Source organism: Dermacentor albipictus, chromosome 3 (genome assembly GCF_038994185.2).
Source record: "Dermacentor albipictus isolate Rhodes 1998 colony chromosome 3, USDA_Dalb.pri_finalv2, whole genome shotgun sequence".
Taxonomy (NCBI): Eukaryota; Metazoa; Arthropoda; class Arachnida; order Ixodida; family Ixodidae; genus Dermacentor; species Dermacentor albipictus.
In genome coordinates, this window is record NC_091823.1 from 107,891,726 (window position 1) to 107,917,987 (window position 26,262).

The window sequence follows — 26,262 nt, forward strand, 5'->3', positions numbered from 1 at the left end:
CCGGATGTCCAAAATGAAATCGGAGACACCCAACTACGACGCTACTGCTACGTACAAGCGGCTTTCGGAAGTAAACTCCATCATTTAACAATAACTGACTTTGACTGAACTATCGAAAACGTTACCATTTCTCTCGTCCAAAGCATGCGTGCATCGCTGACTTCCTTTCTATATAGCCTCACCCACCGATGTCGATATCTTCCAGGCAAATATTCGCATACAGTTAATTGTGTTCAACGCCCTTGTTTGCCGGTCATTTGTAGCAGCGCCTCGGTTTAAAAGAACAGACACAACACAAAGAGCTCTTTTGCGCTCACGGGTGATCCGAAGTTGTGGCCGATTTCGTGACAGAACGTGATTTCCGAGACGGCCTGCGACACCGGGCTGTTGTAGTTGAGGAACGTCAAGATGCCCGAGTTGAGGCTCAGGTGGAATTGGCGATACTCCGTCGTGCCGGGCTTCTGGTCCACAGACGGGCGGTTCTTCTCGCAGATTCCACCCTGACCCACTGCACGCCGAACGGGGTTAACATTGTTACAAACGGACGCTTAAGGAGCCGGCCGCTGCAAGGAAATACGAGAAGGTACAGTTCCGTTCAGTATATAAGCTGCAACGCGGTGTGGTGTCCACGTTCGAAAGGGCTCCAAGACTGCACCGAAGCACGTGCGTAGGAAAAATTGTAGAACTAAACAACATTCAAATTATGCAGCCATAAGTTGTGTGCATGTCGGCACGGCCGTGCAGTCTTGCAGCCCCTTCGACCACGGCCACCGCGTTGCAGCCGATATTGAACGTGACTGCCCCTCTGAGCTGGCTTCGCGTGAGCAACTGAAACAGTAAAACCGTGGTGGCGGTCTTGCTATAGAGCGGCGACCATCGTTGTACGGCCACGTGATCAAACATTTTTGCAACCATGCGAGTTCAAGACTCTGTCGTTGTTGTGTCGATTACAAGATGCCGTCCACTCACTGTGCCGTGACGGAGGCGCCGGCGCTGGCAGAGTATGAACTGGGCCGTCACGCGCAATAGCGCTGTTTTGTTTTCAAAAACCGTCAACAGTTGAAAGAAGTTTGATACTGCAGTAGTGAAAATGTCAGTGTCAGTTTTACAATATCTAAGAAAAGCTCCTACACACTGCCGTAAAAAAAGCATTTCCGAAGGCACGAGCTACGTGACGATATAGCGTCGATAAACAAAATAATTTTTTTTCGGGTGAGGCAGCACTAGCCTTCGACTTCTCTCTTACGCCAGCGTGCAATCGCAACCTCCCTCGCTTATCTCTGTTTACAATGTACTACACTTCTACATAAACAGTTAACAACAGTAGCCGAACAAATGAAGCTCTTGACCTTGGAGCCACCGTTTCGACAAAGACACCTATCGATGACCTCAAAAATTTCTCGTGACCCCTCCGTCTTGTTTACATAAGCGCGAATGCAACCAAAGATAGAAAGTATTTTATCTCGACAAAAAAATTATAATGCCGCTTTCTAAGTAACTGGCGCGTGGAATAAGCAGTGTTCATTCTGCAAGCCGCATTTCCAACGATGCCAAACAGCCCACTTGTATTAAAGCTTCTTTCTGGGCGAGTTGGTGCATACTTGACATAAAAATTGTTACAGCGCAATCACATGCAACTACAAAGTATGAAGCGCTTGTGTCCCGTCCTTCATACTCTGTGGTTGCATATGATTGCGCTGTAACAATTTTTATGTCAAGCCCACTTGTAGGCATGAGTTAACGTGGATGACATGCGGGGTCCACCTTTGCAATGAACACTGCTTCAGTATCAAACGTTACGCTTTCCGGATCCTAATGACACCCGGAAATGCAATCTGTTTTTCGCAACCAGCCCATGGCTTCGGGTAGCATAGGGTGTTTTAGGTATATTTAGGTACATTCCCATTGCACAAATGATAGTGGCAGCAAGAAGCACTCGTTGCACTCCTTTAATATTCTGCAGGTATCAAACTATGGAGCAATAACGCGACTGGGTGTCGTGCTCTGTGTCCCGATTTTAGCGCTGTTTGATTGCGAAGCCTTTAAACCTACGTTATCGGATTTATTTGGACACGGAATCGCGAATAACATGTTTTTTTTCAGATTTAAGTTGTTTGCCGATTTTTCATGCGACATTTGAGGCCTATAGATTTTCCGAATGCTTTTATCTCCTTTACACACAGTAACCTTTATTCAAATGAACCCCCTTCTCGCCAAAAAAAAAATTGCTTATTTTTTTTCAAGCACTCATTACAGAGGCCAATAGTTGAGCTCCCTATTGCGCGTTCATTTTTTCATTTTTAACTGTTCCCAACTATTTATTAAACCCACAAAGCCCGATGTATTCTTTTTGATACGCTGAGTTCGATACCTTAAGATGCTGACTTAAGCGGGGGAAGACCTAACGCAAAAACTATAGCAGCTCTTTTGATATGCTGGAGAGAAGTTTCAGTTGTGAGTAGTTCACGAAACGAATTACTACTTCATCAATCCCAAAAGTAATTACGTTTTATTTCAATTAGCATTCTTAGGATGCTTCATGCACTTTCTGGCGTTATCTACGTCCATGATGATTTAACATTTTTCTCGGATAACTTGGATCACTCGGTAATCAGCAGACGGGCGGTCGAGCTGCTCTGCTGAGGGAACCGGGTGCGCAAGCCAGCCGTCGGATCAACTTGGGTCGCTGGCTGGGCGACACTAGATAAGTTCCGCTCTTAAATAAACCTCTTTCTTGGCAACTTGTGTCACTTAGTATGCACCACTCTTCAATGACAAAAAAAAGATTATATTTCTTCAGTTCTGCATGGATATATATATATATATATATATATATATATATATATATATATATATATATATATATATATATATATATATATATATATATATATATATATATATATATTTATATTTATATATATATACGCTCAATCTTGTATGCGCGCATTTCGTGGCGGCGACGCCAGATGCCGCACAGTGTTCAGAAGGAAGCGCGAGAGAGGAGTCCTGCTGCAGTACATACATCGTATACATAACGCTTTACGGCGGTGTTACTACGGTGTATCGCCACGTTGTTTGACTCCTAATCGCTTTAACGTCGACAGTTATCCCAAGATGGGTTCAGCCGGAATTTTTATCTCACGTAAAGTTTTCTTCACTCGTACGAATTCACTCTCATGGCGAAAAAAAAAACGTTTACAAGTTTATCTAATTTTCTTTCATGTGGAATATAACTTTCGGACTTTGTGGGATTCACTTTATTATGTAAACTTATACGCTAGTCTTGGTGTGCTAAGGCTACAGTGGAGGAGAGGCCTGCTTACATTGCGGCCTGGCAATCCACGCGAGCCCTAGGATGCCGTCGGCGAAGTCTCGGAAAGTCCAGGTGAAGGCCAAGCAGAAGTCGTCGTTGTTCTCCTTCGAGGTGAGGTGGAGCAGGTAGCCCGCGTCTATGCCATCCGAGCAGAACGGGTTGTTCTCCCTCACACCTTCGGCACAGCTGCGGCTGTCGTTGATCTGCAGGCCAGTCACATTCACTGCGTAGTTACTCCCTCTTCTCTTTAACGATGTTTAGCGTTGTTTAGTGGCGCACGGGCGACTAACGCCAACGAGCGCCAGCAGGTTTAATATGCCTAAGTTGTGCACTGGTGAATAATATATTGAAGATATGTTCAACGCACATCCCGGTCTAAAGCACCGCAGTATAAACGCATGGATAGATGAATGCTTAAGATATCTAGAGAAATACAAGTTTCCCGCGATCTTATCTGCATTTCTCTACACTTGGTCGTACGCGCGTCAAGGTCGCAAACACTGAACACTCGCGAACACACTCGCTTAATGGAGACGACATTCGGGAAGTAACGTGCACCAGTTCATTATTTTTCATGTTTCACACGGCTTTATTCTTTTTAGACAGCACAATAACACCATTGAAACACCAAATGAAACTAATCGTTGTCACAAAGCCAACTTCCGATCAGAAAAATCAGGTTACAATGAGAAACCAGAAGGCTCTTCAAAGCGAAGGCGCCAAACTTTCGAAGAATCCGTCTGCGGTATATCCATCGCCTCCATGTTGAATGAAGCGTTGCAAAGACGGCACTCGTACTCACACTATATCGCCAGTATTGCTATAGTATGAGACTTTACGCCCCATCGTGAAAGAAGGTAAGGCGGGCATACACGCACATTAAAGAACTAGACCACACAAACAGCGTTTGTGCTGTCGAGTTCCCTTGTGTCCGTGTCTGCACGCCTTACCCCCTTTCACGACGAATCCATACCAACTATAGCTCAGCTTTATGTAGCCATATGCCCCATTTTGCCTATACTAGAGTAGGCTAAGCAAAGCGATGCATCTACTGTTCATCGGAAAATGCCCGCAGTTCTTTACATTGCAAATGATGTGATTGAAGAGAGTTCCAGGCGGACATTCAGGAAAATAAAATTTAGGCGCCACAGTGTTTAAAAAAATGTTCTAGGGTTTCAAGTGCCAAAACCACAATCTGATTATGAGTTACACCACAGCGTTAATTTTGACCAGCTACAGTGTTGACTTTTCTTTTAAGGTGCACATAGGTCAAAGTAAACGAGCGTTTTTACCTTTCGCCCTGTTTAAAATTCGGCCGCCGCGATCGTATTCCGACAGGGGCAGAATGCAAGGACCATCGTGTACTGGTGCAGTGGGAGCGCGTGCTAATACCCCAAGTCGACAAAATTTGGCAGTTTCGCCCAAAAGGACAAAGTACTTACTGAGACAGCAAGGTTTAGCGTCGCGCTTGAAGTACTCGGACGGTGTCGTAACTCTACGCGGGTCCGACTAACGTGGACGTGACATACACGGGTGTGCCAATATTGCTAGCACCGTTAAACCGTTAAACGCTTTAACGTGCCGTGCAGGGCCTGTAATGACGTCACACAGGCGTCACTACACTGCCAATAAAGAGCCGCGCCAGTAAAATTAGGTCGCGTTCGGGTTTGAGCACTGATATTGTTTTGTGCTTTTAATATTTGATGGAATGAAAATATTTAAGGCAAAAGGCATGCGCTGTGAATGTTATGTTTCATGACATTTGTCTGTGGGTTGCGATTCTCAATATACTGAGGAATAAATTAGTCAAGGACGTAAGACCTGATATGTGCAACTTTAGTGAATGAATAATGTAGCAATATAGCCCGCATACACGGCTTGGATAGGCATATAACTCGCACATACCTAAATATATACGAAGCCCCACGGCGACTCGAAAGCTTGATTGGAATGCCAGTATAATTGCTATCGCAACAATAATGCGAAGTCCACCACTACGGCATGCCTCATAATCACGTCGTGGTTTTGCAGCGTGATAACCCGGAATTTCATCATCATCGTCAGCCTATTTTATGTTCACTGCAGGACAAAGGCCTCTCCTTGCAATCTCCAACTACCCCTGTCCTGCACCATCTGATTCGACTTGCGCCTGCGAATTTCTTTGTTTCATCGCCCATCTAGTTTTCTGCCGTCCTCGACTGCGCTTCCTTTCTTTTGGCACCCATTCTGTAACTATACATGTAATGGTCCGCTGGTTATCTGTCCTATGCGTTAAATGGCCTGCCTGGCTCCTTTTTTCTCTTAATGTCAATTAGAATATCAGCTATCTCCCCTTGCTCTCTGACCTACACCGTTATATCCTTGTCTCTTAACGTTATGCCTAACATTATTCGTTCCATCGCTCTTTGCACGGTCCTTGTTTTCGAGCTTCTTTGTCAGCCTCCAAGTTTCTGCCCCATATGTCATTACCGGTAAAATGCATTGATTGGACACCTTTTTTTAAATTATAATGGTAAGCTTCCAATCAGGATCTGACAATATCTTCCGTATGCCCTCCAACCGATTTTTATTATTCTGTAAATCTTCTCGCGATTACGGCACCTTGCGAGTAATTGACCTAGATAAACGTACTCCTTCACAGACTCTAGAGGATGAGTGGTGATCCTGAACTCTTGTTCCATTACCAGGCTATTACACATTAACTTCTCCTTATGAGTCATATTAACCCCACTCTTACCCTTTCTCTGTGAAGGCTCTCAACCATCTGTTGTAATTCGTTCCCAGTGGTGCTGAACAGGACAATGTCATCTGCAAACAGATGGTTGCTGAAATATTCGCTGTTGATCCTCACTCGTAAGCCTTCCCAGTTTAATAGCTTGAAAACTTCTTCCAAGCGTGCAGTGAATAGCATTAGGGGTATTGTGTCTCCTTGCCTGACCCCTGTCTTTATAGGTACCGTTCTACTTTTCTTGCGGATAACCATGGTAGCTGGGGAATTTTTGTAGATATTTTCCAAGATACTGACTCGTGTACTTGTTTATCGGGCGACCACCTTTCACCGCCTAAATAATGTTATCGCACAGCGCAGTATGCGCCTGCATGTATCGGAAGTTTCTGGAATGTTATCGATGGTTCCATCCGCTTTCTGTCACCGAACATCGTGTAATCTGATTGCATATATGCGCGACGCGAATAGTGTAGAACTTTGTGGAAGGCACGCGGGTCCCAGCGATTATTCTAGAAAATTCGACAACTGATGTATTAAAGCCGACGCACTTCACCCGCTGATCAGATTTCCGACGATTGCCGACTATGTTCGCCGCTATCGTTGTGCTTTAAGTGCAACTTGCTTCTGAAGGCACAAGTTCGCCCAACAAAGATTTAGTTTCGACATTTACTGTTTTGCTACATTGTTCGTCACAGTCAGTACCATGTGAGAATATTTACGTACACCTGTTGAACACCTTGATTACGTAATGCCTCTATGATTGCTGGTATCTCGATTGAATCAAATGCCTTTTCATAATCTTTGAAAGTCATATAGAGAGGTTGATTGTACTCTACGGATTTCTCGATTACCTGATTGATGACATGGATGTGATCCATTGTAGAGTATTCCTTCCTGAAGCCAGCCTTTTCTCTTGGTTGACTGAAGTCCAGTGTAGCCCTTAATTTATTGGAGGCTAACTTGGTCAATATTTTATACAATACTGACAGTATAAGCTAAAGGGCCTATAATTTTTCAGTTCTCTAACGTCTCCCTTTTTGTGGATTAGTATAATGTTGGCATTCTTCCAGTTCTCTGGAATTCCTGAAGTCATGATACATTTCGTATAAAAGGCCACAAGCTTTTTAAGCATGATATCTCCTCCAACTTTGATTAAACCGACTGTTATTCCATCTTCTACTATCGCTTTTCTCTATTTCATGTCTTGCAAGGCCCTTCTAAGTTCATAGTTATAGAATGAGCCTCTGTAACATGTTCATTACTACTTCAAATGGAGGTAGCGTGGTTGGTCTGGTACTGTACAGGTCAGTATAGAATTCTTCCGATGCTTTTACTATATCTTCCAAATTGCTGGTGATATTACCCTGCTTATCTTTCAGTGCCTACATCTTGGCTTGTCCTATACCAAGTTTTCTTCTCGCTGATTTCATACTGCGTCCATTTTAAACCGCTTCCTCAGTCTTTCTCACGCTATAATTTCGAATATCCCGTACTCTCTCCTTGATCAGATTTGACAGTTCCACGAATTCTATCTGATGTATTGAGTTGGACACTCATCTTTTTTTGCTTCTTTATGAGGTATTTCGTTACATAAGAGAGCTTACCTACTGGTTGCCTTGGTGCCTTACCTCCCACTTCAATTGCTGTTCTGAAGCCACTCAAGTTACGGTTTCGTTCATTACCTCTATGTCATCTTCGTCCCTCTGTTCTGAGGCTGAATATTTGTTTGCAAGTACCAGCCTAAATTGGCATGCTTTTACCTTTACTGCGTCTGCGTCTAGGTTGACCTGTTTCTTCTTGACCAATTTTACACTCGCTTTCTTCATACTGAGGTGAATTCCTAACCTATGATCACTGGACCCCCCTCCCCCCCCCCCAATTCACCCTACCTAGCGCTTCTACATCCTGCACTGTATGCTGGGATCTGCAGAAAGTGTGAAATCTATTTCATTTCTTGTTTCACCATTAGGGCTTCTCCAGGTCCACTTTCTGTTGCTACGCTACCTGAAGGAGGTGTTTATTATTCGTAGCTTATTCCTTTCCGCGAATTCTACCAAAATCTCTACTCTAGTATTCCTAGAATCGGTGCCGTAGTTGCCAATTGTTTGTTCACCAGCCTGCTTTTTCCTCCCTTTTGCATTGAAGTTACCCATGACTACAGTATATTTTCCCATCGCTAATTCAACATCTTCAAAAAGCTGCTCTATTTCATTATCATCTTGACTGGACGTTAAACCGTAGGTTTGTACTAACTTTATTTTGCACCTCCTATTTAGCTTTACTACGACTACCGCTACCCTATCAATAATGCTGTAGAATTCGTCAATGTTACCCGCTGTGTCTTAATGAATTAGGAATCTTACCCCGTATTGCTTCTTATCTGGCAGTCCTCTATAGCAGAGGACGTGGCCCTTAGACAACACTGCATAAGCTTCACGAGTTCGTCTAACCTCACTAAGGCCAATAATATCTCACACAATGCCCGATAGTTCCTCAAAGAGTCCTGCTAAGCTAACTTCACTCGAGAGAGATCGTGTGTTGAACGTTGCCAGGTTCAGTTTCTAGTGGCGGGCTGCCCGGGTACAGAGACTCTTAGCCGCCCCTGCTGCGTTGCAGGTCTTACCGCCGCCACGGTCAGGTGCTCTGTAGCTACTGGGCCCTAAGGTCCATGGGTAAATTGTAGGAGTCATGAGAAAGGTAGTGGCCGAATACTGCACCAGGGAGGTCGATTGCTGTTCTGGTAAGGGAGCGCCTTTTGTTGAAGCTTAGTGGACCTTCTTAATATGGTTGCACCAGGATATTATAGCCCCACTGGCTCTCGTCATCTTTTTTTTTTTGCCGGTGTTAGGCCCCACTCCAAACCCTAAATTTATTGATAATTAAGTAACGAAAGCGAATTTGATGCCCTCATTTGACATGAATCCGCGCGAACTATAGTGCATGCTGCCGCCAACAACCTATACATGTTTTGACGATGCTTTGTCAACCCGGAGCTATCAACTTACGACGCTTACGTCCCATTAATGACCTCAACAGCTGGTGCTACGCATGCGCTGCAGTGTGATAAACCTGGGGCCAATAAAGCTGTGTTGGTCACCGTTTTGTCACGCTGACACACTTACCCACTCATTCCTCCATTCCTTGAAACGTGTGCACATTTGCAAGAATTATTTCTTTCTTTTTTTTGTTGCAATTGCAGATTTCCTTTTCTTTCTCCCTCCTTTTTCTCTGTCTGCGCGAGGACAATGTTTAGCCAATGAACATTAATACCGTCACTAAATCATTAAATCATTGCCTTTCGAATAGAGCGCGACAAATACGTGCAACATGTCTGTCACCATAATTATCGCGTATTTTACCTCCGCTGCAGAGGAGAGGGCACTGTCGGCGATTTACAATTAACCCTGTTCTTCGCGCGTCGACTCCATCCGATGCATGCAAATTTCTTTATCTCATCGCAGCGCCTGCACTCCCTTTCCTTTGGTACCCATTATGTTACTATATAAAGGACGACCAGCTATCTGCTACATACGCATTACATGGCCTGCCCAAATCCACGTCTTCCAGTAATCCACAACTAAAATATCGGCAATCCGCATTAATAAGCTGTTTGATTCGTTCTGCCGCCTTCTCCTGTTTTTCAACATTAGACCTATCTACATACGGTAGCGTATGCACGCCTAAGAACGATGACTGCATGCTTGCCCAAGAGAACCGTGTATTTATAGTGACACTAAGAGATAAAAATTGGCAGCGCTTAGCTCGGCTATGCCAAGATATACGTAGCGAAAGCTAAGGCATAGCATGGTTAGCATTGGTTTATTTTGATTGCAAGTCCAGGTTAGTCTGGTTGTCTAGCTATGTTGGGGCGTTTAGCCACTCGTTCGGCACGCTGTTCGTCTGTTTCCTGGGCGATTCGTTTCCGCTTCATCGCGTTCCGATTTCGATTCCAGGCCCCCTCCTGCTTGTCAGAATTGACACCGTTCATACCGCCGCCTCATCTGTGGTTGCGGCGCACGTGAGCTCTCCTTTTCAATCATCCGACATGTTATCCGGCATGCGACGCAGCTGGCGAAGTGAGCGGAGGAGAGCGCAACGATGAGAAACGCGGAGTGACGTCATACCAAACGGCGGCGGCAGAAAGGCGCGTCGCTGCGCAGCGGCGGAACACCTGTGGCTCGGTGCTACTAGTGGCGTATGCGCAGTAGTGACTAGGGAGCGAGCGAGAGAGAAATATCCGGGACGAGGCGCGCGTTGTGGCGTCATGTGCCTCCTCGGAGCACCGCCACGGCGAAATCGCAAGTTCGTGGCCAGTAAAGTTTTCGCTTTAAAAATAACTTGTGCCTGTTACTTTTCTACAAACCGGAAAAATCTACTGTCACTGCGTGAGGATGAAAAAGCGAAAGGCTCGTGGCGACGTAGCCATCGCGCGCTAGCACACCGTGACGTAATGGATTTCAACGACGTTTAGTTGGCCTTAGGTAATTTAGTCGGTAAATACATTGTATACTAAATGACTCTAAAGATTGAACTTCAAGAGCTTCTACTGAGTCACAGCTGCTCAAATAAAGAGAAGAACAAAATTAAGAGGAATTTGCCGGAATGGAAGCATTCCAGGACATGCGTAGCACCACATGGCTGCCGGCGTGAAGCGGAATGTGTTATGCGTAGTAATGATTTGTGCGGGGATTATGCTGATGCGTTATGCGTAATTTGCTTATATATGCGTGAGGAGTGTGAGCCGAGAAGTACACATTGCCGAACGTATACATTCCGCACCACGCTGACCGCGATAAAACTCGTAGCGTTTAAGGCGGTCAGCACAGTTGAGCTTCGACAGTATGCCCGTTCAAGGAGGTCCTACTTAATCTAGTTGCGCGGTGCCCGGCGCGGCGTAACCAACGCGATAATACCGTCACAGGCTGCGGAGGAAGGGCGGCTGCGCGTGCAGGCTCAATTAATGCGCGACTGGAGCATCCTCTCGTTTTGGGTCCCCGTTAGCCACCTTACATCCTCACTGGTCGGGTGTTCACCAGGGCGTCCCATACCACTTGCTATCGTCCTTTTAGTATACGCACGGAGGAAGGAAACTAAGGAGAGGCCCTGGCGTCACTCTTTGTGAAGCAAAAGTGAAGCCGGAAGTTGGCGTTGCTCATGGCGATGCTCCGCCTTTTGTGCCACCCTCCTCTCTTGTTTACATCTCTCGCGAAACCACGCCGCGCTGCGCGTGGTATCGCGCGCGGAGCGCGCGCGCTCGCGCAACATCCGGCAGAGCACGGTGCAGGTAACACAGCGCAACAAGACACGGTGACTAACGCAAACCCGCCCACACAGCGCCTTTGCCACGGCACGAAACCTACCAGAGCAACACGTGTGAGCGCTCAAAAAATCAGAACAATGCCGCCATTGTGGCCCAAAAGGCGTGGCCATGCAGCAAAAAAAATTAAAAAGCAGCAAAAAAATGAGAACCTATACGTCATTTCCGCCACACTTTTCTCCTAGCGCGCGGAGGGGGTAGGGCCTCTCCTTAGTTTCCTTCCTCCGTGAGTATACGCTTAGGGATATCTGGCCTAGGTTTAACGTTTCCTTTCAACATGGCGTACGGGGAACGGGGAAAGCGGGCTGGCTCGTAGAATGTCTTGCGCCGGCGCGTCTACTGCTATCGCGCACAATGGGTCGCTTGTCACTGTACTCCGGATGGCAGCTATTAGCCGCGCACATAATGGACTTATACTACGCATTCTTGCCTTGTATTGGGAAACGAGTTTTTCTGGCTTCACATGGAATTTTTCGACCAACTGCCATAAAATTCTGCACTTTAATAGACTAAAGTACGTGACGTCACACTGACGTACTGATGCTGGAGCTTTTTGAGAGAAATGAAACGAATAAGTCTTTGACCTCAACATTTTTTTTTTAAATCTTCAACCTATTATCGCGAAATTCCCGCTAAAATAGTTTTTAAATAACAATATACCAGCCTAAAAAGAGTCAGTGTGCCTTTTCTGTCCCCTTAAACGATGCACGATCACACACATTAATACCTCGCTATAACGAAGTTGAAGAAGGAGCCACAATTACTTCGTTATACCCGTTCCTTCATTATATCAATCATTACCTGTAATGTAATATGAATCTCTATGGCGATTTCAAAGGGAATTTCACTTACTTTGTTATATCCGTTGTCTCGTTATATCTCGTCTCCTTAAAAGGATGTTCCGTTGTATATACATTTCGCGACAGCCTGTTGCGCGCATAGAAGAGTCACAATCTAAATTCCAGCGATACAAAGTACCGTGTTGATATTTGCTTCGTTCAAGGACCACGACCTAATCAGCGAACGACCTAATAAGAGCGAACAAGCCTCTGATGAGGCTCGCTCATTCATGGGCGCATTCGTTCGTTCGCGCTCACCCTAATCTTCTGGACGATGAAGCTGATGTCCTGGATGCCCCCGAAGTTGGTGCGCCGGTAGATGGCGCTGGCGCGGCTCACGTGCCCTGCGATGACAGCCGTGATGCGGGCGCGCGTGCGCGCCGGGTGCTCCTCCATCCTGAAGACGTGCTCGTACAGCAGGTGGTCCACGGACACCTTCAGGTTGCACACGCGCCGCGAGTACACGGGCAAAGCGCGCGCCGACGCGTTGCCCGTCTCGCCCTCGTCGTCGGAGCGAGCGTCGCGCAAGTTGGCTTCGCCGCGGGTGGAGGACGCCTGCTGGTCTCGCTTCGGGCTCGCCGTCCAACGCTCGACTGCGTCCCGACGTCGGCGTACCTGAGAGGTCCAGCGACGCGCTACAGTTTTGGGCGACCTGGTGATTTGACACTTGAGGTCGCGCGTTGGCTGTGTTCGATATAGCGCGCCTTCGCTACTTTTGCCTGACAAAAGCAATTTCCCGTCCTGCTTGAACGCGAGCTGATGCTTCTGCGGGCGTCTGCGTGACCTTGCGTATTTGTGTTTCTTACACTTGCCAGGCGATTTTTTTTATGCGAAGCATATTACTAGAGCTCAACCCAGCTCCTCAGGCGCGGCGGTGTCGCCTTCAATACCACGTGACACCGTGACGTCACGACAGAGGAGAAACGGGGCTCCAACTCGCGCCGTCGCTCGAGAGCTCAACCCAGCTCCTCAGGCGCGGCGGTGTCTCCTTCAATACCACGTGACACCGTGACGTCACGACAGAGGAGAAACGGGGCTCCAACTCGCGCCGTCGCTCGCGGCGTCGCCCCCCGCATCGGTCGCGGTGAGCGTCGAGCAACGCAGCGTTCGGCGCGACAACGAAATGTGCGCCTGAGCAAGCGCCGCACGCCTGAGCCGACGCCGACGACACCGGCTTTTCTGCGACACGAGCTCCTTAACGCTGTCGCGTTAAAATTAAGGCTAGTATGCTTCGCATCCTGGGCTTAACCTTAGCTAAGCCACAGCCATTTTTTTGGCCTTGTTCGTTTTTGAGTCGTACGGTGATTTCCTGCTACTATCTTGATTCCCTTGTTTTCTCTCTTGATTCTAAGCGAAATCAAATGGTAAGATCATTTTCTTTTTCTTTCGTAAATATCTGCTTAAAATGTACGCAGAGTGTATTAAACATCAGAGGAAAGCACAGCGCACGTGTTCGTCACCTTTGTTTGCTGCGCGCTGATGTACAATCACACTGCGAGGGGAGTCGACGTGCACAAAAGCCACAGTTTTCATGACGGAGCTCAAGGTACGCTGCTGTGTTGGATTCTCTAGGGTTTTGTCCAATAATAGAGTTCGTTACATTAAGTTCAGTCGCTCGGCAAGTCTACAGGAACTCGCGAACATCTCCTGGTGGTTTACCTAAGTTTGTCAATAAAGAGAAGTGCTAAGGAATTCATACATAAAGTATCGTATACAGGGTCTATATACGGTGCAGCGCGTTGCTGGCAGCAAAATGACTCCGCCCATCTTCCTAAAGAACGCCGTCTAATTATAGCACTCAATGAAGCCTATAGCTCAAACCAGTGTGACAAAAGTGCGGCCTTCCCCAGTACTTCACATACGTTCAGTACCATCCAATATGACAGCACCGCCACTACCAGTTTGTTTTAATGAGTCCCACTTAGCGCAAATAACCGACGCGCCTAGCTGAAAGGCGCCGGCTGATAGAGCGCTGCACAGCTGAAGTTCTATTATACCAGGGACAACGCTATAGCTAACGATAGCGTGTGAAGTCATTTTAGGAAACAGTCAGGTACGACGTTTTCGCTTTACTTTCTCGTTGTTTCTGTTTCTTAGGGTCTCTTTTTCTCACACAGCTACGCCTATAGATGACTGCGGATTGTCCGGTAAACCTATCGCGTATTCCATCATGTCTTTTCGGAATACGAGTCCCACGATGGCCCGCACACACCTTCGGCATGAAGAGGCTGCGAGCGAAGTGCGAAGTAAACCAAAGCGTGGTTCTAGAGAACCGCCGTGCGACCTACAACTTTCCCTCTCTTTCGGCTTTCGAGGCTACAATACACCGGCCGTATGGATGCCGCCCCTGGGCCACGCTTGCTCTTAACGAGACAACATGGAACTTGTCCCACCCCGTGTTCCACGTAAGTCCAAAACTTTGATCTCTTCAAACGGATTAACAGTGGTAGAACAAATAAAGGATGCATGAAAAAAAAAGCCTTAATGTGAAAAAAAAGCTTTATTGTTGAACAAAGGAAGCCCCAGCCTGGAGTCAATATTTCCATAAGGTCAAAACGTACTGCTGGGCGGTTGGTTGGACTAGTTTGGTTTCGACAAGGATGGTATGAAGCCGGGCTAGTTGGCGTACCTTCTTGTTAAACAGCGCTAAACCAGACAAAGGATTCAAAGGCAGAACGGTATAGACGTAGGGAAGCGCCTACTCGGACAACTTATTCGTGACTGAAAAGACAACACAAACACTTGCTCGCTTGCTAAAAGCGTGTGCTCGACAAGGAGACATTTCGTTGGCTACAGCATACATTGGCTCTTGAGCTTTGCACGCCCACACTATTGATCACTTCGTCTCCCACTTCGCGGGAACCCTTTGCAGTGTTCGCTAAATGCTTAAGTACACATTTCGTCACCGTCATCGTGTTTTTTTTATTAATTATTCTTGCATCAAATTATAACTCAGTAGTGTTAAAGGAATGACCAAGCACGTTCTATCGCTCCTTTCTCAACAAATCTTTTGCACTGTGCAAAGGCAGCTCTCTTTAAAGCCCGCCATTGGAGAGATTTAGGTTAGGGGACGCAAGCGGCTTGCGTAAACAAGGACTAGGGGCGACGGTACTGCGCATGCGCAAACCCAGACGAGGGTTACAGCGCATGCGCAGTACTGTGGCCCCTAGTTCTTGTGTACGTAAGCCACTTGCGTCCCCTAACATAAAACTCTCTATTAACCTGTTTTAACGTGTATAGGGTAAGCCATTCAACACGTCCGTGAGCGCGCAGACTAGGCTTGCGTACGGAAGACTAGGGGCGACGGTACTGCGCATGCGCAGATCCACACGTAGGGGTCTGCGCGTGCGCATTGCCATCACCCCTAGTCTTCCGTACGCAAGCCTAGTCTGCGCGGCACGGCACGGAGTAGGGGTCTGCGCGTGCGCATTACCGTGGCCTCTAGTTCTTGCGTGCGCAAGCCGCTTGCGTCCCCTTACCTAAAGCTCTCTATTAGAGAGTTTTAATTTAGGGGACGCAAGCGCTTTGCGTAGGTAAGAACTAGGGGCGCATGCTAGGGGCTACTACGCATGCGCGGACCCCTACGTCTGTGTCTACGCATGCGCATTACCGTCGCCCCTAGTTCTTGCGTACGCAAGGCGCTTGCGTTCCCTAACCTTAAACTCTCTATTCACGCGTTTTAACGTGTAGCCGTTCAACATGTCCGTGCGCGCGCAGACTAGGTTACCTTAGGACGAGCGGCACGCGGTGGTGCGGCGGCCAGGGTCGCACGGCTCTTCATCACGGAGTTCATCCAGCGCTCGGTTTCCCCGCGCACTCCACACCAGCCGCCGGGCGTGCTAGTGTTCGGAAAGCGCGCGTCCCTCGCGTCGTACAGCACCGAGTGGAAGGGTTTGGGCCCCGAGAAGAAGCGTCGGGCGCTCTCAACGTAGTAGCGGCCCCACGGCGACTGGATGGCGCCGTGGAACACGCCGTCCACCAGGGCGCCGTACACGTGACTCGAGGGCTCGCCTGTGAATTACACAATGCGTTTCAACGACGTCGTGAATTTCTGCACGATAGCGCTATATAGTACGTGAGCAGAAATGATACGCTAAACAATATAATCGAGCAAGGAGTCAGAGGTATTATCTGAAATCATTTGAAGCAAACAGACAATGAAGAAAATCACACTAGATAATAAATGTTTCTTTTTCCTTAATTGAAATTTGTGATTATTTGTGAATGTGGGCTCACTTTACTATAATGTTCATATTCCTGCAAAGAGAAATGGACGTGGAAGAACGCACAGCTTCCCATCAGTGGGAGTCAAACCCGCAAAATCCGCACGACGCGTGCTCGATGCGAATGCTCTACCAATACAAGTATATAATCGTTGCAATCTACCGTTATTGACATATATCAAGCAGAAACTTGGCAGCTAACAAAGAAGCTCGAGAAGAAGCTCAGAGCGACGCAAAGAGCGACGTAACTAAAATTGATAGGTGTGACGTTAAGAGACATGAAGACAGCGGTGTTGTTTACAGAGAAAACAGGGGTACCCGATATTCTAGTTGAGATTAAGAGTACACAATTGGGCTGGGAAGGCCACGAAATGTCTGCGGAAGATAGCTGACGCTCTCATAGAGTTACAGAATGGGTGTCAAGGCAAGGGAAGTGCAGTCGAAGACAGCAGGGAACTGGATTGCGTGTAGTCATTATGAAATTTGAAGGCACAGGATTGTGCCAGGTGGTGCAAAACAGGGACAATTAGAGGCTGCTAGGAGAGGCATTCGTCCTGCATTGGACATAAAATAGGCTGATGATGATGATGATCAAATTTAGCCCATGAATGTTAGCCAGTGCCAGTCCCAACCATTGTGGCGGATGCTGGAACCTCCTCTCAGCCTCAGTTGTCACGTAGCACGAGAAATTCGGGAGCATGCAACTGGCAATTGTGTCCTCGCATGCTATCTCTATGCATTAAGGATGTTAGAGTCAAGCCCCTCGTTGTCCAATGTGCTATAGGAGCTAGAGAAACCGAGCGGCTAGATTTTTCTGAAACAACCATGAAGGTATCGAATCAGCCTTGATGCCTTGAATCAGCATATGAGGGAGGGTCTTCCACTTTCTTAATTATATATATGAAGCTCATCGCTAATTGAACCTTCCTTCACGTTTAGCTGCACATAACGAAACAGTTATTACCTGTATGCTTTCCATGGCGTCCTTCTATGTTGGCAGCATATGGTTGTTAATCGATACACCGCAATGTCAGAGTACGTGTGTGTCTCCAGCACCTTACTACAGTGACACTTATCGAGTTTTTAAGAAAAGCTTACCATGGTATGCCACAGGTAGTTGAAATGATGCAAATCATTGACTATTTTGTTAAATTATACTAAACTTCCAATTCCTTTTTCACAAGCAGACGTTTTGAACGAAGGTGTGGCACTATACAGGAAAGAGAAAGTGCAGTTTTTTTTCCAGTGTTTCATTTAAATAAGAAAAGCCGGAATGTGGATTTCATCTCACCAACAAGTTCTCCGCTGTATATGTGGCCGATTTCCGGCTTGATTCGGCCAAGCTGTGCCGTCTCCACCACGAGGTCCTTGTGAAAAACAGACGCGTCCGGCCTTAGCTTCAAGTGGAACAGCCTGCAAATGGCAAAATTGCCTACCATCTCATTTCCCCAAATGAATGTACTTTGTAAACTATAGTAACAACCAGAGCTATAATTTTTAAAGCGACCTGAAATGGACACTGAGGTGACCTACGCTTCCTTATATATCAGTAAATTACGCTTATACAGTAGCGAAGCTGTCAGTCTTACCACAAGAGGAAGCTTGGTAAAAGGACGAAGAAGAAAAAAGCGAGAGATCTGTAGACGCCACCATGGAGTGCGCGCACCAGCTAGCCGTGAAGTCATGAATTTTCTCGGTCTATTCCACGTAATCCATTACCGCTATGGCAACGCTCTACCTCGCAGCCAACTCTTCCATATTAAAACTCGCGTAACACATTAACAGTCCATATTTACACCCACGTAAAATGCAGAAATGTTCTTATTAGCCGGCGCAGCCAATCTGAATGAAATTTGTTGCACTTAAGATAGAAATTATAATTCTGCCGACTGCACGAAGCAAAATCCGAATTTAAGGGATTTTTTTTTTTCACAAGAAGTTGCTGGAAGCCGGTGTTGAAGAAATTGAAACGCCAAGTCTACAAGTTCATAATTCTTCATCGAAAGCTGTAAACGGCATCTGTTAGAGCTTCTACAGCGGGCAAATATGACATAAGTTTACAGTTTACGCGAAACAATGCTTACGAGAGTTTTGGAAAAGCCGTGCTCGCAGACTAGTTATAAATTTCAGGGCAGTGTGTAATACATCAGCTCGATCTCCCAGTAGCTGAAGATTACAGAAATGTGATATCATTTTTATTTGCTGAGTTACAGTCGGTAAGTTGACTCAGCTTGCAATTGTCACGAGCTCTTGCAAAAAAAAAAGAACTGATGACATAAATAAAAACCTATTTACAGTCGGTATATCTTAAGTTTTAAGTGCAATAAGTTCCATCAATATTGGTATAGTAGATGCAGAAAAAAAAGTGTTTCGGCGTTTTCATGTACTTATTATAAATAAAAAAGCCGTAGTTTCGCCCTGAAGGCGAAACATTGATTTCGATAGCTAATTATTAGACAGCCACACGAAGTAATGGTACTAGTTTTATCGGCCGTATAGACTTGTAAACATTCGCTTACTACCTAAATTAACAAGCCTGGTGCTACGCGCGCACAAGCAAACATGAACTCACCTCACTGGCGTGGGGAAGCGCGACAGCAGCAGCGTGCCGTCTCTCGTTTCAATGCGAACTAAGCGGTGTTAGATATGGAGCTGTTTCCTGCGATTACTTCGAGTTCCCCAGACCACATCGGATGGCAGCACAGCTAATTGAGGAATGCAGAAGCAGGAAAGTGCATTCCAGAGAAGCGGCCGAGCAAACAAGTTTAAGGCAACAAGTTCACGTGCCAACAAGTTCGTGCGTCGCCGGGATTAGAAGGGGGCCTCGTACAATGGAGCTCAATCGTCCCCCTTCGGCTTTGAAGAAGGCATCTGCTACCGCTGCGGAGCCGAGCCACCGGGTGCAGGTGGGCCCTTGTGCAATGAAGCATGAGCGCCCCCCCTCCTTCTCCAGCCTAGAAGAAGTGGATTGCCAGTCTGCGAGGCAAGACCGCAGAGAGCCGCCAGGTGCGACACCGCGACACGGGCGCCTACCATTGGCTGAAAGTGGCGTCATCGGAGCGGACTCTCCCATTGGTGAAACATGACGTGACTTACAGTGCTCGAAGGGTTTATAAGAAGCCTTCCAGAGAGACCTGAGCATTCTGGGACATGCCCTGATTCCCTGATTCTCCTCTCTCGAACTTCTTGCCGCGGGCCGCAGCGTCCGAGTTGCTGCCGGCCCGTAATGTCTGTACTAATGTTACTTGTCGCTCACCTCCTTGTACATAATGTAGAATAAATCCCTCCCAAGTTTTGTTTTTTCATCCCGACGTCCCGTCCTCCAACCTCTACATCTGGTTGGCAGCGGTGGGATCGCCTCCGAATGCATCAGCTCGTGGCAGCGCTACGGATAAACCTTCGTCGAGAGAGATCCTAAGGAACCGGAAAGAGCGAAGAAGAGAGAGCCTTCGTCGAAAGAGGTCCGAAGAAACTGGGAGTAGCGAAGAAGGAGCGAGCCTTCGACCCAGGGAGTCCGGAGGAACCGGAAACAGCGGACGAATGAACCGGATGGCAGGGTGCTGCAACCGTAAGTGAGCGCGTGGTTTTTTTCCTTATGATTCGCCAGACTCAAAGGTTGTGTGTTCAATTTTGATAGTTCTGGGAATCGGGAGTTTGTTGCATTGTGTGTTTGCACAAATTAATTAAGGAAAACAGTTTTAACCACCTGTCGGGGCAGCTGCCATGGATCTTAGAAGGTTGACGAGGTTAGACTTGTTGTTGGTGTGCGACGATTTGGGAGTTGAGGCGGACGAACGGATGGAAACGCCAGCTATCATAAAGGCGATTGAAGATAGTGGCAATGATGATAAAAGCATTGAGCTTGCTTGGGAAGTGATACAGGAGCCACGGGAGCGAGAGCGTCGTGTACGTTTGCGAGAGCGTCGTGAACTTAGGAGTGAGCGTCAGCGTGAAGAACGCGAGAATGAACGGAAGCATGAGCTTCAAGAACTTACTCTTAGGTGTGAGCGTCACGGACGTGAGAATGAACGCGAACGTGAGCGAGAGCAAAAGTATGAGAGAGAGAAGGCAGCACTGATCAAAGAGATACAGTATTGTGATCAGTTATTGGCACAGAGACAACGGCTGTCTGAGAATTCTGTAGGTAGTACAGAGCGAAAGAATGAGGAAGCATTTAGCAGATTTTCGCCAGAAGCCGACGAAAAGAGTAGTGCCTGTGAGATTAGCTGCCGATTCATAAGTGAAGGTAAAGGGCTAGCTGCTAACGATGCCTTAGTGGCAACAGAGGCCGTTAAAGGCCGCACGGAGAGCGACGAGGTGCTGTGCCAACAGATGACTGTAGAGACAGCTAGGCCAGCTGCGAACAAATTGGCACAGTTACCGAGTGTGTGCGTCGCTGGTAATGTTAGCGAGGTTGCTAGCGAAGAAAAGGGTACTGCTGACCCGACAGACGCGAGCACCCATGTAGAGCCAGATGTGCGTGCAGAAGTGAAGTGCGAACTGAGCGATGCAGTTGAGAATAGTTCTCGGGGTGGCGAGCTCCGTAGCTCACGAGAGAACAACTGCATTGTTCAGGGATCGGTGCGGCTCTCCGCCAGTCTAGATGGCCTAGATAGGGATGATTCAGTTGTTAATCATTCGGACTGTGCGCGTGAGACAGCGATCGATACCGACGGGCTGTGTGCCGATGCACAGCGTGAGCTGGGCAATGTAGTAGAGGGCAGTTCGCAAGAGTGCGAGTTGTCTAACTCGAGTAAAGCCTGCTGCATTGTGCCAGAGTCGGTTGAGCTGTCCGCCAGTCGAGGCAGAGAGAATGTTGATTTAAAGGAAAATCAATCAGACTGTGCGGGTAAGAGACCGATCCGGGCCGACGAAATGTGTACCGGCCAGCACGAGGCACGAGAAGGCGACATGAAGGCGAGTGCAAAGAGAAAGCGCCGTAAAAAGAAGCGCGGTAAAGACCGAAAGTCGGTAATTAATGTAGCGCCGCCAAAAATGGCGAGAAACCCAAAAGGGCAGAGCGCGAGGAAGAAGGTGCGGTCGTCTAGGACGATGTTGACGCATCCAGAACGTTCGAGCCACCGGTCAAAGGGGGACCGCGAAGAATGTTCTGCACGGACGCGGACAGAGGGCACGAGGCTGTTAAACTCCTCGTCGTTCCGTAGTTCTTTTCATAGCTCAGCGTGCAGTTCGAAGAAACGCAAGGTGGCAGGACGAGACCAGGTGGGGAGTAGCGACGCGGTCAATCGAGTTTGTGTTGAAAGCGGGGCGCGAGGACGCAAATTGGCAGGAGACCGTAACGGCTTGGGGGAGCTGATAGTTAGTCAGCCCTTTTGTTGTCTCTCGGCAGCCAGAGTAGCTTTCAAGCCGCGACCACCGCGAGGACGGCTCAGAGTATGAGTCAGACATAAGCGTTTGGAAAGGGAGGCGAAGAGCCCTTCCGTAGAAATGAAGTGTGTTGTTTTTATTTTTGAGCATCGGAAAATTTCGCGATTTGAGACTGGGATTTCTTTCAATGTGTAAGGTTTGAGCTTTGGTTATGTTTTCGTTCGAGAAGCTCGAGATTTGAAAGACGCGTTTTTATGTAAGCATGTAGTCTCGCAAGATGCTCATTAATAAGTAGATAGGCTTTTTTTTGGTGTGTGTGAGTAACCTGAAGGTCAAGGTTATCGTCGAAAGGCCTATGGTAAAGCGCGTGTGTTATTTAACCTTCTTTCTTTTTAAGTGTTTTTGAATTTTTTTAAGGTTAAGCGCGTAGATTTTCAGTGAGTGCATGATTTGCACTGAGAAGCGTTCTTAGTTCCATTAGCGCGTGTCCTGTGTGGACGGAAGGAAGCAGACTTTATGACTGGGTTGCTAGTGTGTGTGAGGGCAGCCGTATTCTGACTTCTTTAGTGAACGTGCGTGGAAAGAGTTAGTAGAAGACGCATCATTTTAAGAGTTCTGCGGAGTGTGTAAGTCCCGCGAGTTTAATTGTTCGTTTACGTCACGTGTCCTGTAGGACTTTCAGGGAAGAAACGTGAGTAAGCGTAAGTGAAAAGTTTGCCTACAACGCAAGTACGCGTTTTGTTTAGTGACCACAAGGCTAGTGCGCTTGTGATTACGTACTTGTGAGGTTGACCAGATTGTTCAGTGGCACCACTACGTGCGATAAGTACGCCACTGCGATAGATTGGAAACATGCTGTTCGTGTGGTTAGGCCACTTAAGTTATGTTCGGCTGTTTTCATTTGTTGTTTGCATCGTCAACGACCCTTTTGTTTTGCAACAACAATAGTACTCTGGTCTTGTCGGCATTCGAGGAGAAATGGATAGCTGTTTGGAAGGGTGGTTGGAACTGTTGTCAAAATTGGGGAACTAAAAGGTCAGGGTTGATTTTGACTCAGTAATAGCCTGGCGAGTCAGGGGTGAAGAGCCTGCGCTTACGCGTGGTGCAGCGCTGTGTTGTTTGGTTTGTTTGACGTATGTTCTCCAGGGCCCAGGATCCCGAGGGTTGTCAAACGAGGCTCGACCCCAGTACCCTGCAGCTTCTATCAGCGTTCCTCATGGCCAGCGAATTGAGTTCACCGGCCATTCAGAACAACCGGGGCGAGGACGAGCTGTTAGATATGGAGCTGTTTCCTGCGATTACTTCGAGTTCCCCAGACCACATCGGATGGCAGCACAGCTAATTGAGGAATGCAGAAGCAGGAAAGTGCATTCCAGAGAAGCGGCCGAGCAAACAAGTTTAAGGCAACAAGTTCACGTGCCAACAAGTTCGTGCGTCGCCGGGATTAGAAGGGGGCCTCGTACAATGGAGCTCAATCGTCCCCCTTCGGCTTTGAAGAAGGCATCTGCTACCGCTGCGGAGCCGAGCCACCGGGTGCAGGTGGGCCCTTGTGCAATGAAGCATGAGCGCCCCCCCTCCTTCTCCAGCCTAGAAGAAGTGGATTGCCAGTCTGCGAGGCAAGACCGCAGAGAGCCGCCAGGTGCGACACCGCGACACGGGCGCCTACCATTGGCTGAAAGTGGCGTCATCGGAGCGGACTCTCCCATTGGTGAAACATGACGTGACTTACAGTGCTCGAAGGGTTTATAAGAAGCCTTCCAGAGAGACCTGAGCATTCTGGGACATGCCCTGATTCCCTGATTCTCCTCTTTCGAACTTCTTGCCGCGGGCCGCAGCGTCCGAGTTGCTGCCGGCCCGTAATGTCTGTACTAATGTTACTTGTCGCTCACCTCCTTGTACATAATGTAGAATAAATCCCTCCCAAGTTTTGTTTTTTCATCCCGACGTCCCGTCCTCCAACCTCTACAGCGGCTAGAACACAGCGCACACGAAGCTATCAGTACTCGGCGCACTCTGTGCCCATCGCAGATCACTTTCAAGACAGGGCCCTCACGGCTGCGCTTCGCGCAGCCGCCGCCGGAGTAGAATGCCCCCGCCCCCTCCTCCCTCTCTCCCTCCCTCCCGGTGCCTTGCGCGCGATGGAAGTCGGCGTGCTTCCTCCTCGCCTTCCTCCCTTGCACACGCAAGATCGAACCACTATCACATGCTCATCCTCGCATGCTTTCACTCGCACCTACAGCCTACGGCGCGCGGCGACAATATTTTTGCAGATGGACTTTATGCGGAACATGACAGCGACGGTGACGGCAACGATGGTGTAAATGCGCGGGTAGTATCTATGTAATTGAAGGGGGGGGGGGGTGCGGATGAGGTTGCACTCCGGCGGCGGTTGCCTACGGCGAGGCCGCGCGGGCCCAATCTTGAAAGCTATCTGCGGTGGGTACAGATTATAGACGCGCCGAGGGCTGATAGCTTCGTGTGCGCTGTGTTCTCGCCGCTTAGTTCGCGCTGGAGAGGCAGCACGAAGGGAAATTGGCTCGCTGCTGCTGTCGCTATTCCTCACGCCAGCGTTCTGACAGTGAGAAAAAAAAAGACAAAAACACGAAAGCATTCTACAGTACTCTTTGCAACAGTAATTTCGACTGTAAAGTAAGAAGATAAAATGACTGAAAAAATTAATGCGATTCCACGGCTTCATCAAAGTTAGCCGTCTCAAACACATGCTCTTGGGGAGTGTTCCAGTGTGAGTCCGTACGAGAAAAATAACTCTAAGACGTACTTTTCACATACACGTACACAAAAACTTAGGAAGTAGATGCGGTAAGATGGTCGCAGCATAGCCTAATTGATAAAACACCGCACACGTAATGCGGAAGGTGTGGGCTCGACTCCCACCTGCGGCAAGTTGTCTTTTGGTCCACTTTGATTTACATTCTCCATATCATTTCTAAATTTCAGCTAAAGTAACGGCTAATTTCCCACATGCCTTCACTGGCTTCATTGCCAGTTTTCTTCAACTGGTTGGAGCTACAAGCTACAATTGAGCAGGCGCATGATGAAGGCAAGGGGCACGTGTAGGCATGCTTGCCTGTTGAATCCCTGAAAGCGCAGGTAGACGTGGCGGCGGTCATGCTGAGCCCCTTGGTTGAGAGACCTCCGGAGTCTCACGTGATCCCGACGCACCTGGTACGGCGGGTACGAGAGCGGCTCGAAGTAACGCACGAACTCGTTCAGCCGTCGCGCTGCGGGAACCATAACAAGGATGTTGAAGATGCCTTCATGCCAGCCCAGTGTGCGCAATCTACTTTTGCATCACGTTCTTGCTCACTCAAGATCGTTCCCGCAATGTTTCCGGCTTCTGTTTTTGTCACCTGGTCTGCTTCGATTAAGTATTCATACGAATACTGATATCTCAAAGTGGGTGCTTCGAACATGATCCTATGTTTTCATTTGGTGCATTCTAAGACACAAGTTCATTGTGTTAGCACAGAAAGCATACATGCTGTTAAGGGCTAATGCGCGGAAACAACCGCCACATTTATTTGTTCCTTGCGTTCCTAATAAAAAGATAGTGAAACTGAGAAATAACAGAGAACCTGGTCCCTTTCGGCGTAAACGTCGAGTTAGCGTACTTCCCTCAATGAGCTAGTCATTAGAGGCAATTGTGCAAATCCCTTTTGACAAGTGAGTCTCGTAAACAGTCTATTCAGCTGTTTAAGAAGACGCAGTCTGACTACTTGTCACAATACAAACAAGGAAGCAGCTATCCTCTCCGACCTTGGTGCTCGGTTTTGCAAGTCATTAGCACGAACGTGGTTGACCTGGATCACTTGGGTCCTGTCTCTCTCACAAGTTGGTGCGACGATAGCTGGCACACTGAAGTAAATAATGTACGTGGCTGCAGCTTCGTGCAAAACACAAGAAAGGCGAGGTCCACTTGCTATAGCGAGACGCCGTGGTATGGCTTAGTGGCTACGGCGCTGCGCTGCTGAGCACGAGGTCACGGATCCAAACCGCGGGGCCAGAAGCACTTACCTTCCGCCAGGAGAGCCACACTGAAGTAGAAGGTAAGCACGAGTAATCCGCTCCACTTGCTTGCCATGTCTTCTTGGTGCTAGCGAAGCCCTACCCGATCGGTAATCTTCCAGAATCGCGTAGTGCGCGAGCTATAGGTCACGCTGCAGCCCACACGAGGAGCGAGACACCGCCGTCTTCTTCGTCTGTCATGCAAATCCTGCAGGCGAATACTTTTAAATTAATTATTACTCATTCAATATGACCTTCCTGATGTTATTTAACATGTAATTCTGCGCTATTCAATGCTATTTCAATAGCTATTAGGGAAACTTATGCTCTATAATAATTTCGAATAATCCACCCATTTCTTGGCCAATCCTCCATCGTGGGTAGGCGCCACACGCATCGCAGGCTACAACAACAACAACAACAACAACAACAATGGCTCAATGGGCAATGCAGGGATGAGAGTCAATAGTGATGTGCTAAAAGCG

The 26,262-nt window shown here is 47.8% G+C and overlaps 1 protein-coding gene across 1 annotated transcript in view; it reads right to left on the reverse strand.

Moving 5' to 3' along the window:
* LOC135904878 (disintegrin and metalloproteinase domain-containing protein 10-like) overlaps positions 1–25,924 on the reverse strand; it is a 50,427-nt gene extending 24,503 nt beyond the window's left edge. Inside the window, exons 1-7 of the mRNA XM_065435866.1 lie at positions 25,787–25,924; positions 24,840–24,993; positions 17,715–17,836; positions 15,928–16,211; positions 12,459–12,815; positions 3,327–3,519; positions 318–508 (exon numbers count right to left, since the gene is read on the reverse strand). Of these exons, the coding sequence (XP_065291938.1) occupies positions 318–508; positions 3,327–3,519; positions 12,459–12,815; positions 15,928–16,211; positions 17,715–17,836; positions 24,840–24,993; positions 25,787–25,853 (1,368 nt within the window). The 5' untranslated portion in view covers positions 25,854–25,924. The remainder of the gene's footprint in view (positions 1–317; positions 509–3,326; positions 3,520–12,458; positions 12,816–15,927; positions 16,212–17,714; positions 17,837–24,839; positions 24,994–25,786) is intronic.
* Positions 25,925–26,262: the final 338 nt, after the last annotated feature.